The 16,313-nt window shown below is 40.5% G+C and overlaps 1 protein-coding gene across 2 annotated transcripts in view; it reads right to left on the bottom strand.

Moving 5' to 3' along the window:
• The window catches only part of maml1 (mastermind-like transcriptional coactivator 1), a 34,512-nt gene extending 19,972 nt beyond the window's left edge, over positions 1-14,540 (bottom strand). Inside the window, exons 1-2 of one of the 2 annotated variants that reach the window (XM_037076857.1) lie at positions 14,163-14,540; positions 12,910-13,411 (exon numbers count right to left, since the gene is read on the bottom strand). In XM_037076857.1, the coding sequence (XP_036932752.1) occupies positions 12,910-13,236 (327 nt within the window). In that variant the 5' untranslated portion in view covers positions 13,237-13,411; positions 14,163-14,540. The remainder of the gene's footprint in view (positions 1-12,909; positions 13,412-14,162) is intronic. The other variant, XM_037076858.1, reaches the window with a different exon arrangement.
• Positions 14,541-16,313: the final 1,773 nt, after the last annotated feature.

Genomic DNA, 16,313 nt, shown 5'->3' with positions numbered 1-16,313 from the left:
AAACAATAAAGTGAGGCTGAATATGGTCCAGGTAAAAGATTTAACATTCTTCGGACAATGGCTACAGAAACAAAAGTCTGATCTAACAATTATGTAATCAGAGTTGTACTGTGTGTTTTGAAGTTTTAACGGTAAATACATTGTGGGAAAATGTTCTGTCAAAAACAAGGTGTTAAGTTGCTACTGACATCATTTGGCTGATTCTGGTATGTGTCCCTGAATGCAGCATTTAGTCAATTCATCATTTAGTCAAGAAAACAGAAAACCAACAGTGCTCCAGGGTGCGATCTCACACGCAGCCAAGAATCTGTAAAGAACAACTTAACATTGTAGTTGGTAACACTGGTGCGCCTGATATTCAGCAGGTCAGATTATAAAATTAATAAAAATATATTTCTAAGACAAACTATATGTGGACAATAGCCTCTAAATGAATGTAATCCTAAGAACACATTTTTTGTAGATTCAGTTGTAAATGTTTATATTGATTAATGTTGTTTTAACAATACCCCTATAATATCTGGGATCTGACACTTTAAACATTAGCACTTTCTTTTTTTTCTTTTTTTTTTTTAATTTAGAAAGAGCATTTACAAATGACAGTGCCACAGTCTGTTACAAACAGCCTCAAGCACATGTATGTATACAATGACATTATCATATAAATAGTCACAGATTACCTGCATATATTTCTATGTAGCTCTTTCAGATGTTTTTAACATTTTATGTAACATTGTTAAGAACTATTAACAAAAAGGAACATGGGAGGCTTTCACATTGGAGAGGTATAGAAAACAAAATGCCAGTGTGGCAATATAACAAAATAAATAGGTTCAGGTTAAAAAAAATAAATAAAGAAAGGAAAAAAAAAACCTAGGTCAATAGAACAGTTTTCCTGACCTTTCTCCAGTAATTTAGGAGAAGTCCATTCTTATAGGTTTGATATACTCAGTCCATTTGCTCCAGATTATGTAAAATCTATCTTTCTGGACTTTAAGGGAATATGACAGCCGCTCCGTTACATAAATTTCATAAATCATGTCTATCCATTCATCTATAGTGGGTAGATGGGGTTTCAGCCAGTTTCTTGTAATAAGTTTTTTGCTTCCAGCTAGGAGAATTTGGACCAACTTTATATCGTTATTTCTCCATCCGTCAAATTGAATGTCTCCCATATAAATTGCATCAATTGTAAAAGGGATATTGACTCCAAATACATTGTTAATATGTTTGTGGATTTCCTGCCAATAAGGAACAATGACTGGACAATTCCAGAAAACATGGAAATGATTGGCATTGTCCATCCCACATTGTCTCCAGCAGCTGGAACCCCCTCCCCCATATCTTTTTTGTAAAGGTGTAATAAAAAACCTAATTACATTCTTCCAACAGAATTAAACATTAGCACTTTCTAACTCTTTTTTAATAAGGTTATCACAATTTCATGTTGCATGTGCTGTGATTTAAATAAAGAAAACATTCATCTGAACTTCTAATCCTGTTCAAAAATGTCTTAAGAAATTAAATTAAAATGTTTTAATAGGCGCACCTAAATGAAAAATAACGCCTACCAGAAGTTAGTCTGGAGTTCTGATAAATCTGCAATAATTTTGATCATCCATTCTTCCCAGACGGTGGAATAACAGCACCGCTATACTGCGAGCTCAGCGCCACTATACTCATTTTCAGATTAAGGGTGTATATTTCCTATATCTTTAACAATATGCAACGTGACTGCATCCGTAACAGCTGACAACCGGGGCCCTTTCTTCCCATACGAAGCACAATGATTAAATGATTCTGCTAATGTCAGCTGCTTTATAGCGGGTGTTTGTGGGCTGCCGCGGTCTTCTCGTAGTGAGCAACAAGTGTCCCACTCTGATACGTGCGTCTGCTTGAGAGGCTCAGATAAACGTGTCGGTCTGCTGTCTTTAGTCACAACAGCCTTTGAACAAACTGTGCAGTGAACCGTGGTTTGTTTGAGGTCCGACGCCTCAAAACCAAGTTACTAACAAGACAGTGCAGTTTTAGGAACAAGCTCTTGGCGAGCTGCATGTTGTTGTGTTTCTCTGTGGAAAGTCAATGCGGGGACGTATCCCACTATGATCTACGGGAGCCCATGAGGAGCGGCGGAGGAGCAAGTCACACACCCTCCCGGCTCCCCCCGGCTGACAGTGCGCCACTATAGTAAAAATTTCTGGGGAGAACCCTGATATTAAACTGAATGTCTTTGGTTTTAGACTGATGGACAAATCAAAACAATGAACTCTGGGAACATGACACGTTTTTCACTTTTGGTGACTGTTTATAGATTGAACACTGAATACAAAGAGGAAATAAATCAGATATGCAAAGCTTTCTAGAGAAATTTTTTTTATATTGACTGTCATGCAGATAAGATGAGTAGAACCAAAGAGCGTGGGTGGGGGGAGTTGGGGTAAAGAGAAACTGATGAACACACAGGGAGCGAGATCAGTGAGTCTGCCTGAGGAAAAGGAAACTCTGGTGACTCATTGAACGTCTTAAACTTGAAATACAGGTCTGACTCCGCCTCCTCGTTACCACGAACACAGAGCTGGGTGGGGGTGGTCCTGCAGTAGCTACACAGTCACTGAACAGAGCACACAAGGGGCATTCTGGGTATTTTAGTCTTCAACCAGCTTCATCTGTCAGGTATCTCAAGTGAGCTGATACCACTTGCCCTTTTTACACAGAGCCACATTTTCACCACAGTGGAGCAGCTCCGCCATAAAGACGAACCGCTGTGTAATTCACACAGAAAGCCGGCACTGCGGATCTTAAAGAGTAACGGTACAAGTCACGATGATGACGCCTGTGTGGTTTTTTTAAGGTGTTTCGCCGGTGTCCTCCTATCAATCGAAACAGGAACCTGCTGACAGTTTACAATCATATGGATGCTGTTATAATTAGGGATGTCCTGATCCGGTTTTTCTTTTGTTACCCCGATCTGAGTCCTTTAATATCTAGTATCTAGTATCTAGTATGTATGTATGTATGTATGTATGTATGTATGTATGTATGTATGTATGTGTGTATGTATGTGTGTATGTATGTATGGATGGATGGATGGATGGATGGATGGATGGATGGATGGATGGATGGATGGATGGATGGATGGATGGATGGATGGATGGATGGATGGATGGATGGATGGATAGATAGATAGATAGATAGATAGATAGATAGAGAGAACTAACCCTAACCCTATATATAGATATATATGACCCCTGATCAGGATGTAACATCTGATTCCGATCGAGTCTGTAACCACATGATCGGATCGGGACACCCCTAGTTATAATGTGTTGTTGTTGAGATCCTGACTGACTTGATGAGTAAAAGCTTTTTGCAGGTGACAGACGCAAGGACAGGTGGGAGAACAGACACTTCTCCAGGTATAACTGTGGTATATTTTTCCTCATATAAGTTGCCAAAGATGGTTACAGTTACTACATTACTTTTGTTTGGTAAGGTAAAGTTGCTTTGTGGGACATTTCTCTGCATTTAGTTGAGCGAGGGACCAGTGTAGTTATCAGACTGTCCAATCGACATGCCCTCAATGCACGCCGATTTACACTGGTTTGGTTCGCCAATACCGCGCCTCTGATAGTACCTTCAGAGGTGGATCAGTGCCAGAGGGAAATTTCACCCCTTGCCACATCTGAAACGCTCACAGAGGTAGATGCGGATAACTGGCGCAGGATCCCCACACTCAAAGGGCAGTTTGAATAGGGCTACTGTTGCTACTGTAACTGTCACTGAGATGGTCAGTAATTGATAATTGTGCTCCCCCACAGTTCACATACAAGGTGTCAATGGTCAGAGTTAGAGATTCAACAAGTTGAAATGACATTAGTCTAATATTCAGGAGCCATTTTGAGTATTAACTCTAAAAAAATGACTGTACAAAGTCTTTAAAATGTTATTCATTAGGGCTGTAACAACACACGGTGTGAGAAGGCAGAATCGGGACACAACTTCCAGTCCAGTTCCAGCCCTACGAGCTACGTAACACCACATTAACACCACAGCAGTGGTTCGCCAATTCTTCACCATTGGTCACTCACACAGAGCTAAGCACCTCTAGAGTAAAGTTGTGTGTTTGATGTATCGTTACAGCCCTATTATTTATACTGTAATGTCTTAATAACCAGCTGGCGTCCTAAAATTAACAGCAATACAACAGCTAATCAAAGAGAAGACAAAGACAAATGCGCTGACAACAATGGAGGATGTTTTCTATTGCTGTTACAATAGTTATCTCTCTCCTTACAGCGACGTGTCAGAGCTAGTTACAATCACTGGCTCACTACTCAGCACAACACCTGAGTAAATTATAATGTGCTTAAATTCAAAGGATGCAGTCGACTCCATCAATGGGGATGCACAGTACTTTTCCCTGATAATGTTGCACTGTAAACAACAAAGCCATGTCGAAGTCAAGTTGAGTCTGCACATTCAGAAGACTGTTATGGCTAAAACAACTAAGTCTGCATATTTGACATAACAAACAGTCAAATAAATCTTCCAATTATCTTTAGAGTGACTCACACTGGAACTGCTGGTCCCCGCTTTGCCACAGAAATCCTAAATATCTGGTGAGTTCATGTTAGCTTATCAGAGTTTTAGCCTCATGTTTGCAGCTGGAATACTGTGTTTCTTTCACTTAAATTCATTATTTGACTCATGTCCATTCTTCTATTTTCTTTAAAATCTCAGCAACTTTTAGAAGCAAAGCAAGCTCTGTATCATTATCATTGTACATTGGAAGGTATGCAAACTGAACTCACAGGACTTACAGTAAGTTTGTCTATATTTGACCTTTATTTTGTACCGTCTATATATGTACTGTGAACTCACACTTACTGTCACTGTGTCTTTTATTGGTTGATATGGTATGATAGGATATTTTACAGATTAACAAATGTGTATTGTCTGAAACACCAGTGGACTGAAATGGTAAAGCTCTTGGAAGTTACTGATTATCAGTCAGCCAAAGCATCTTTTTCTGTAAAAAAAAAAAAAAAAGTTTTATATCAGCTGATATACATCATAAATGCTGGTATATCTGTGACAGGCCAAAATGAGCCGATAATATCAACAAACTGATATATCTGCTCTAATCATTTGTGAATAGGTATCCTTGATTGGATATCAGAAAAAATAACAAATGAGATTTAAAGATGTGAAGATGATGGAGGAAACAATAAGATAAGTTAAAACTTCATTAGTCCCACAATGGGGACGTGACATAATCAATTTAGTGTGTATGAATAATTTCTCAATCTTACTAATTAAGTCTTTATTTCATGACTTTGATGATTTCAAAATAATCATCTTCTGTAGGTGGACTGACCTAGAATTTACAAGTGATGTGAATTGGTTGCTGCAGTAAATAGTTTTAGGGAGTTTCTCATTTCCTGTCATTTTCTGATGTGTGATTCTCTACGCATTCCCCCCAAATTTTTGCATCTTTGGAAAGGTCCAAAAAGCGAGTACTGATTTTTTTATTCAACAACTTCTCCAACTTGTGGTGCTATCAATTTTAGATACGTTTTTAATTTGGGGGAATTAAAAAGATGTTCAGACAGAATCTTGGTGCACTACAGAGACTTAACTTCATCATTTAACAGGTATGAAAGACAGGATTAAGAACTATGTGAGCACTGAATTTTCATGTCCTGTTACTCAACACTGGTAAATTCATTGCATTGGTGTAATTTGCTGCTTGTTTTTAACTCTGTTGCATGAAATGGTTTATGCTGCTGTCTTGGGGAGGACTCCTTGTAAAAGAAATTATGAATCTTGAAGACAAAAAAAACAAAATAAAACCAATAAATTCAGTCCACTGATGAGGAAGAAGACAGGAACAGAACAGAACAGGAAGAAGAGAAGTAGATCATTTTGCATGTGTTCCCATTGTTAACTGGTTATTTTATCATATGCGTCCCTTTAGTAGAGAAACCAATCACAGCTTTTCAGAGAGGATTTAGCTCCTCCTCCCACTGCCTTTGACATCAAGCAGAGTGAAAGCGAGGTGTTTCCTGTGTTAGTATTCAGGACACACACACACACGCACGCACGCACACATACACTGAAGTGATGAGTCAGCTGTGAGGGGGCGGTTGGGGGTTTCTGTTCAGATTGAGTCACCTCTCAGGACTCCAGTTAGTGTTTGTCAGTCTGAGAACAGATTCACTCTGAGAAACAAACTGATTGTAACAGAGAAGCAGAGGAGCACGGCTGTGACTGACTCATATCAGATTTAATACGAGACTAAATAAACACAGAATGACAAAACAACAACTTTTTGTCCTTTCTAATGGAGGGATGAACTCATTATTTCTAAACATAATCCCATCATTTTGTTGTTGTGTTCAGCTGCTTTAAGTCGCCAGAGAAACGCTCAGAGCATCAGAACTTTCTCCATGACTAGTGGAGTGACTGAAACCTCGTTCCCACTGCCTGGTACAGCTCAGCCCGGTCACCAGGTACTCATTTTTGTTTTCCACTGCAGACACTTCCGCTTCAGCTGATCGTCATAGCAACACCATGTAAAACTGCTGTGACATCATTTTCAACATGACACAAACACACACAGGAACCATGGACGGTATGAAGGGGCGATTGTTGGTCAGGCAAAAATCTGCTGAAACAACAGGAGAGTTTATGAAACCCTTGATCTGAGAACAGATGAAGAGACGATTCAGCTCGCTACATGTCACATCAAGTGAGGAATCTAGTGATGATTTCTCTGACCAATCAGTGCTCAAACTGTTTTAGTGAGGTGAAAGGTATCAGGTATTATCAACACTTCCAATCAAAAAGACCCCAAAAACTCCTCAATAGCCACGAAAAACTCTGAGAAGGACCCCTGGAGCTAGGGATGAACGATGTGGATTTCTTCAGCCTACAGATAACCAACAAGAACCTCCTTCTCCTGGTTTATACCGATTACATAATCGATGACTTCACACTTTTGTATTTTAATAAAAAGTTCCTCACCTGTAGATTATGCACACCCGAGGGTAACAAAGGTTCAGACATATTGAGCAAAGATGGATGATTTAATATTCTACATTCTTCTTCTCCTCTGTGTTTATTAGTGTATCACAGACACAACTTATAAAAAAGGTACAAACAGCCAACTACTGCTTCACAGTGATTTTTAATTCAAGAATATTCAACAATACTGATGAATACCTAATAATATGAATTTTCAAGTCAATTTTATTCACATAGACCAAAAACATGATCGTATTACCTGGGATCACCATATTTTATAATTCATTGATCCAATATATCTCTCACATGCCTACCTAGACCCTCCACAGCAGCCATTACAAACTCATATTGGACCCTGTAAACTATGAATAATGAGGCCTAAATGTTCGTAAAAGACCCCTAGAGGTTCCTCAGAGGCCATCAGAACCGTCATAAGGACACTGAACCTCCTCTAACGACACTAGAACCTTTTAAAAGAACCCCTTAATCTTAAAGAATCTCTAAGCTTCTTAAATACCCATAGCAACTCCTCCATAGAAACTAGAACCCCCTGATGGATGACGGATTTTTAATTACCCTAAAAATCTCAAAAAGGACCTCAGAACTTCTTCAGAGCATGTCCACATTAAACCAGTAGAATTTGAGAATGCATCTTTTCCATTTCAAATAAAACTATGTCATCTTTTCTAACACAATGACATCAGCCAGTGAGGGTCGGGGGCAGAGTGCCAGAGCAGTTATGAAGACAATTGGCCTCTAACTTTCTCTGCAATTGTTCATTTTAAATGTCAGTGCAGCTGAAATTCACAGTAGAGCTGATGTCTGATAAATGAGATTTGAACGCCACAGCAGCTTTAGAATGACTGCTCACCAATATGTAGTGTTTATGGGCTGAAACTGAATCACTGCTATGTGTCAACACAAACAGAAAGTGTACTTATCTATCACAACTTAATGAATTCAGCTGCATTAAAACAGTGATCACAATGAGCAGGAGGAAACTGAGTAGACTTGTGACTGTGGCAGTAAAAGTTAAGAAAACTTTCTGTCTAAACTTTTCTGTGATTTTGTCATTCACGACAATGAACTAATGATTCCTCTTCCTCACTAAATGTTGGCTGAGATGCACTTTGTTAAAACAAAAGAGCAGGAAAAAGATTTTGTAGTTTTCTGGACAGGTGTTTCACCGTGGAAACCGCCCTCTGCTGAAGTACCTAAGAAACCCAACTGTGGACATACTTGCAACTAAACAGTGTTTTGAAATGTAGTCAACTTAATGCACATAAAGCCTCAGTGGTCAGCAGAACATCCTGAACTAGTACATCTTGGTATTTTCTTAAATGCCTCTCAGTAAGTCAGTTTGACAGATTGCCTGGACACAGTTTGATTTCATGTACCGCTTTTTCTTCATGTTCAGCCCATTTGGTGTCCTGAGCTGCAGTTTAAACCTGATCAATCCCACCTGCAGCAAGTTATCAGATGGACTTTGAAGTCTTTTACACTCTTTTTCTCCTCTGTCTTCTAACAGCTGAGTATCTACTCACATGTGCTCTCACACAAACACACACACACACACACACACACACACACACACACACACACACACACACACACACACACACACACACACACACTCTATCTGTCAGGCAAAATGGACACATACAGGATGCAGTGGAGGAGTAAACCAAAACTGAAACTGAGACCACTAACTCAGAGTGACAGAGTAAACAGAGTGGCAACACTCCGATAGACCACCACTTTTCACCACCTACTTCTGGGGTATGGAGCTCGTACTAGTTTCAAACACTGTCACTTGGGCACTGGACCTCATTCACTTATACTGCTGAGCACCGAATAGTTCCAGAGGTAGGTTGCTGAAATATTGCATATTTTGCATTGTCAACTGTCTATATTGTATCAGAGGCCCTTTGTGATGCTTATACTGGTCTTCATTTGTAAATGCACAGAGTAAATATCTATATTTTATCTTGTTTGTTACAACCAATTTTCAAGCATTACCTGCTAGCTAGTTAGCTAGCTCGACTTTGCCAGCTGTGAAGGTAACGTAAGAGTCCGGTTATGAATCGCTAGCAACTTTTATATTAATGATGTTGTGTAACTAACAAGCAGGATTTACATGTATTATCAAGGGGTTTAATTTATTTTGACTTTTATCTGCTGAACCTGACCATGTCAGCCATCGTTAGTTGGTTATGTGTGCGATATAAGACTAGTTCTAGCTGCTAGCACTAGTAGAATTACGGGGACGTTTGTGATAAATACTTCATTTGATAATTCATTGAATTTTGGGACATACTAACTTTTCATTATATGATGTGTTGTTGGCTGCACTTAATTTTTTGAACTGTTTTTAACATGGTTACTCTCTTCCATGTAGGCTACTGCGCTTTATCTTAAGTGGCTGCTGCTGGTGGTCATGGCGGTTGACGATGGTGGTCACGGCGGCTGACGATAGTGGTGGTGGCTGCTGCTAATGGTCTGCGACTGGCTGCTAATTTGGTCCTTCTACTGAGGTTTTTTTATTATTTGGCTCTTCATGGTTGCGGTGTCATGGATAAAAATACTGTCTTTGAAAACCTTCATTTGTATCAGCCATCCTTACATTGGTTTCTCAATAACTGAGTGTTTTGTTATAACAGTTAATTGCTTAAGTTATTTGGGTTGAGTTACAGCTACCCTTACTCTTACTCTGCACTGTGCACTAACCCAGAGCCATAGAAAAAAATCTTAGTAGCTCCGCACTTACCTATAGACCCAAACATACAAGTGTAAAATAGTTTTTATTCTGTAATAGTTTTGATGTGTATGGCTTGATCTGAAATATTCTAGTAATATTCTTAGTCTGAACATGATTATGTTTCACATTGTGGTCCTGTGGGTGGCCACTTTCATCAGAGGAAGTGAGCTAGCTGCTAGGTAAATGCTGAACGGATCACAGCAGATCACTTTACCATGAAGGTAAACAAATGGCTAAATCTGAATTTATAAGCCAAAACACGGGAATCAATAATACAGCCCAGTTGCGCTCAAATGAAAATCACGAGACATCCATCATCAGATGAATGATATGGAAAAGAAAAGTTACAGGTCCCAAATCATAAAAAACACGTTTTCTCTGGTCTCTAAATATATAAGCTGGTCTCCCTGAATGTGCCAACTCCCAGAATGAGGAAAACAAGCGATTCCTGTATGGTCTCTGCAGCCCACCCACTGGTAACATGGCAGTCCTACAAGCCGTTCAGAATCTTCTCCTTTCGTTATGTAACGAAAGGAGCAGTCATTATCATGGGCCGACCTCCTCAGGTTTTATAGTATTTATAGTTGCCTATGAGTATGGTGAAGTCAGCTGGAAACCAGCTAACTAGTTAGTGCCGCTTCAGTCCGCTATGTGATGCCGTTTGAAGCGAGTTTAATGTTAATAATATTACGATGGAGCTTGGTTGTCACAGTAAAAAGTCTGGAAACATGTGCAGACTGGAGACAGAGACGATGCTAACAGTGTCCAAGAGTTTGGAGACTGTGTTGGAGACAAACACAGCTTTCACTAGCTGTTAGCTACACATACGAACAAACTAACATTATACAGACACACTAACCATTCTGAAACGTCCTGCTGCAGCCGCAGAGTCTGTACTTCTTCAGGAGCCTCTCATTCTGGGTCCAATTCTGGGTCCAACTGGTATGGTTGAACGAAAAAATCTCTGCAAGCCATAGCCTTATTTCCACCGTAAACATTAGCGCATGCTACTGCTAACGCAAGGGGCATCCTCTTCCTGACAGTGACATAGCAGGGAGGGCTCTCCAAGTAGGCGCTGACAGACGGAGCTCATCAGCATTTAAAGGTGCAGGGACAGAAACAGACTGCTCTGAATAGAGCTCTGTAGAGCGACTTTTAGAGAGCTGAAATTCAGGACCACGGATAGGTTTGGGGCAATGCATATTGAATACAGAGCTGTTGGACCTCTGACAGCTGTGAGAAATTGATGACAAACAGTATAATATGGGACCTTTAAACATGAACACTAAGCTTTCCCACTTATCTAAGTAATACACAGCTTTTCGTTGTCGGGCTCGAATCTAAAACACTCATGTGGTACAAGTATCACTCCTTGCTGAAGATTTGGATGTAGAAATTAAGTATATTTGTATCAAAAACTTTTGACACATACTTTCAGAAATAAAATCCAGACTAGACGCACATTTCAACAGTCTGAGCAACTGTAAGAACAATGTGACAAAGAATAGTCACAAACTGTAACACAATCATCTGACTCCTGCAAATGTTTGATATTCTTATCTAACAAATTAGTCTGTGCATCTTCTAAATCCTTTATCTAAACTGTCATTTGTAGGATGATATTTATGACTTCTTAAATAACTTACTGGGTTGTATGACTTTTGCCAGGTATCATTTTTAAACTTTATTATACCCAACTCGTTTTATAATCCTTGTATTGTTTTTTAGGTTTTTCTCCATTTTCTGTGAAGCACTTTGTGACCTTGTTTAGAAAAGTATAGTTTTTTCAAAGTTTATTACTATTAATAAATCGTCAACTGACATAATAAGCAGATCAGTTAACTGAGTAATTGTTAGTGAAATAAACACCAAAACAAAAAGATAAAGCAGTCAAAGGTCAGGGGATCTTACGTCTTGCTCATGAACACTTCAGGAGGATGAAAGGCTTGAACCAAAACAGTTTGTGTCTGTTACAGAACCACAACCAGGACCACAAGAAGGACTTAAGGGAAACACACAAGTCACATGACCAGACAGACACATACACACTTCCTCTGTCAATCACACACACACACACAGAGACAGCAGTGGTTTCAACTGAGTGAAAAAGGCTTCTCTGATCAGCAGCTTCAGCACATCAGTGATCAATCTGTGTGATCAGCTCTGATTAACAGACGCAGGAGCTGTCTGAGCTCAGTGAAACACTTCAGACAGCAGACAAATAAGATCTGTGTTAAATATCTTTTTAACACACTAAAAAGCACCTCTTCACTCTGTAACACTGTGGGTCAGACTTCAGACATCACCGACATGTTTATCGGTTTCAGAAGAAATCATCAGGACATTGTGTCTGAATACTAGGTGCAGTTTTCTGATCTGTTCATTAAAATGATAAGAAATAATACACTCTGTTGCCAATTCAGTTCCTCTAGCTCAAACTTACACCTCGAATACACCAGCACCTGCAGAACAAATGACATTCACATCAGCCTCAACTGGACACACTAAGCTAATACATTGAATATATTAAAGTTGCAATAAGTAAAAATTGGTTGAAAACCTTTTTTTAAAATCGAATCAGAACAGAATGACAGTTCTAACAAGATCAGTTGAAATTAACATGCTAACCAGCTAACACTGTCATGGTCTAAACCATGTGCCCTAACTGAGGAGCTGACAACTGATTTATCACTGCAGTGCTTGCTGTCTTGGAGTGTTCAGCAGACACGTTTCTAACACGCAGTAATGTTTGTAAGTGCAACTACTAAACAAACAACCAGACCTTCAAGAGATTACACTCAACAACCAGTGTAAACCAGTCGAAGTCTAGTTGGACACAACACATTTTGCTGGTGTTGTTTCACAAGTTAAACTAGAATGGAATGGTCCCCAGTACTCTCCATTAATGTCCTGCTACTTATAGCACAGCATACAATCTATCTGCAGCACCATCAGCAGCAGCAGCAGACACACTTTGTGATTCCCCTGTGCTATGATTCGTACAGCCGATAAATCAGTCTGGATCCGGTCTGTAAATGCCAAATATTTGATATCTGCCCGCTGTGCGCAGCCCATCCAGCACTCTGCCGTGAGTTTGTGTCTGCATGTGTCCAGTGGTCACTCACCGCTATCAGGGTGCTGTTGCGGCTCTGCTCCGCCGCCGTCCCTCCGCTCTCCCCGTGTTCTCCGCTGCCGCCGCCGCCCGGCGCTCTCTGGCCGGACTGGTCTCCGCTTGGCTGGGGCTGCCGGTGCTTGTTGGACCGCTTGGCTTTGGCCTGCAGGCAGCGCTGGTGCAGGGCGAAGGTCTGTTGCCTCTCCAGCTCCAGTCGCTCCAGCGTCGCGTTCTCGTAGCGGCTCTCGCAGCTGTTGTGATGCTGCCGGAAGAGCTCGATCCTCCGGCGGAGCCTCTCCATCACCGCGCTGTGTCGCGGTGTAACAAAATCCGCCATCATCAATAAAGACTTGTAGTAAACTCCCGGTTCAGGTTTCGTCCATAAAATGCTGAATTTGGCTCTTTTTCACTCTGGGCGTCTATACACCCCCCCTTGCCCTTTACAAAGACTCCTGTGCTGGCTCCATGGAGGCGACCTTTGTCTTGCTAATGGCCTTCAGTCACAGCGGCACTCACTGCCGAAGAGGAAAATTAAGGTTTTTGGGTGCAATACCATTCAGCCTCCTGAATTTACCCGTTTAAACCCGAGTGTGTACTATCAACCTCACTATATACACCAGCTCATTTAAGTTGCTGTGTAACGTTAAAGCAGAGCTGCTGGAGTCTTAATAGAGCCACATTCCACCTCAGTTTAACCCCAAAAAACAAACCTCTCATTTATCCCTGTGGTCTGAGAACAAACCAGCCCACTACTTTCTGAACAAACCCTTTAACTAGTTCACTCTACGCTTCCATTTCAATCAGAGACCAGTGTGCTGCTCTCTCGCTATCAAACTCACTCCCGTTGAGCTAAGTTAAGTTAGCACATTCCTCCACTCAAAATCAAAGTTGGAGCGTCGAAAATTCCTTACAAAATTTTCTGAACTGCCATTAAAATCAGGTTATTTTGGAGCTGGCTTCCGTTAGCTTCTCTCTTCACCTCCAGTTATTTGTGAACACTAACGTTACGGTGAATGTGGGCATCATAACGGGTCTGTAACTTGTATGAAACTTTATTTTGCTCAAGTATTAGTAGTTAGCTTGGTTAGCGGAACAAGAGCTAACAAGCTAGCGCTGGCTAACAACTTGGCTTCTTCACAAACTTGGCAGCAATTACTCAGTTAATGAACGCGTTAATTCATCTAACACTACAGCTTCATACGGCACAAAACAAACGACACGACTTTCTAGATAATTTAAGCAGAGTAAGTTTTTAAAATCACTTACTGTTAAAGTGTTGCTGTCCGCTCTTCCTACAGCATCTGTCTAGCAAACAGCTGATCCTCCGCCTCCTTGCAGCCGTTAGTCGCTAGCTGCTAGGGCTATGTTTTGGGTAGACAGGCTAACGAGAGCTCGGCTAGCTGGCTTGCAACCTAGCTAGGTGGCTAGCCTGAAACATTTAAATAAAGCATCATACTTTTAATTTGTTTCTGCCAAGGTGCCGGCGCGGATAATCCTCCCCTTGGCCGAGCCCGACTCGAGATGAGTAAGGTGTAAAGAGCAGGCAGCGGATTCGTCAGTTAGATCGGGCTAACTCTGTCCCTCTGTGTTGTTTCTATTGTTTTCCAGCGGACAGGCAGGTCCACGCCGCCATCTTGGAAACTTTCTCTTTTTTTCCATCAGCGACAGGAGGAATGTTCCTGCTCCCGCCTCACTGATGACTGACAGTAGAGACAGCCAATAGAGAGCGGCCATTTGACTCACTGAGGTCATTCAGCAACAGCCATGTCCAGCAGGGAATCATGAGAAATCAGTGAGAAGTCATGAGTAACTGATAAAAAAAAAAATAAAACAAAGAGCCTAGTGATGAAGTGATGAGAATATAATAAAGTTCGGGTGATAGATAACTGATCAGAATGAAATAAAGATCTGACGATCAGAAGACAATTTGTGCCGTCAATCATGACGGAGGTGGGAATACAGTAGTAAAAAGTCCCGCCCACTTCCGGGTTAGCTTCTGCTCTAGTAGTTCTGTTCTTTTGTCTTTCCATGTTACCCTTCCTTTGATTGCTTTTTCTCAGAAGTTTGAACATGTGGTGCTGTTTAGCTCAGTGCAGTGCCATAGAGAGAAAGAGTTGTGACACTCTTTGATGTCGCTGCCTGGGCAGTCAAGTGGTTCATGTAAGCCCCAATAGTTCCAAAACATAGGCTGGCTGTCATGTACTTCTATGGGACAGACAGCAGCGATTGCATTATTGAATGGTATAACATAAAAATAAAAAATCACACACCCAAGTACTTTTTGAGCTGTTATTGAATTATTGCATTTTTGTCAATGTCACTTTTGCATTTAGAGAGGCAGGGTGACAAAGAAAAGCTGTCTACTACTTAAATAAGTTTTACATTTTTGGAGGGAAAAGCTTAGTGTTCATGTTTAACTTCTCTTTTCTATGTCATTCATCTGAGGATAGAAGTCTCATGAGTTTCATTTTTGTGCAAAGTCTGGGCTGTATTATTGATTCCTGTGATTTGGCTTATAAATTCCGATTCAGCCATCAGCTTACCTTCATGGCAGCACTAAGAGGTCTGCCGTGGTCCGTTCAGCATTTACCTAGCAGCTAGCTCACTTCTTCTGATGAAAGTGGCCACCCACAGGACCACAATGTGAAACATCATCATGTTCAGACTAGAATATTACTAGATTATTTCAGATGAAGCCATACACATATTATCAAAACTATTACAGAATAAAAAATTCTTTACACTAGTATGTTTGGGTCTATGGGTAAGTGCAGAGCTATTAAGATTTTCCTCTGTGGCTCTGGGTAAATGCACAGAGTAAGAGTAGCTGTAACTCAACCCAAGTAACTTAAGCAACTAACTATTATGACACAACACTTGTAACTCCTGTTACAGTTATTGAGACACAAATGTAAGGATGGCTGATACAAATGAAGGTTTTCAAAGACAGTATTTTTTATTAAACAATGACAGACAACAAGAATTGTGCTTGTGTGTCTGTGAACAAGAAAAACAAAAACCAGGGTGATCCATGACTGCTTAACGATGAAGAAGCAAATAAAAAAAAAAAATCAGGAGAAGGACCAAATTAGCCGCCAATTAGTGGACCATTAGCAGCAGCCACCTCCACCACCCACAACAGCCCCTTAAATTACAGCGTGAAAGCCCGCATGAAAGAGAGTAACCATGTTAAATTGAACATGGAACAGTACAAAAAATTAAGTACAGCCAACAACACGTCACATGATGAAAAGTTAGTATGTCTCAAAATTCAATGAAATGTTAAATGAAGTATTTATCAACAACCCCCTTATTTTTACTAGTGCTAGCAGCTAGAACTAGTCTTATATCACACACGTAACCAACTACTGATGGCTGACACGATCTGGTTCAGCAGATAAATGCCAAATAAATTAA

This window comes from Acanthopagrus latus, chromosome 18, assembly GCF_904848185.1.
Source record: "Acanthopagrus latus isolate v.2019 chromosome 18, fAcaLat1.1, whole genome shotgun sequence".
Taxonomy (NCBI): Eukaryota; Metazoa; Chordata; class Actinopteri; order Spariformes; family Sparidae; genus Acanthopagrus; species Acanthopagrus latus.
Note: the sequence above shows the minus strand (reverse complement) of the source record. Positions and strands in the feature narration are given on the sequence as shown.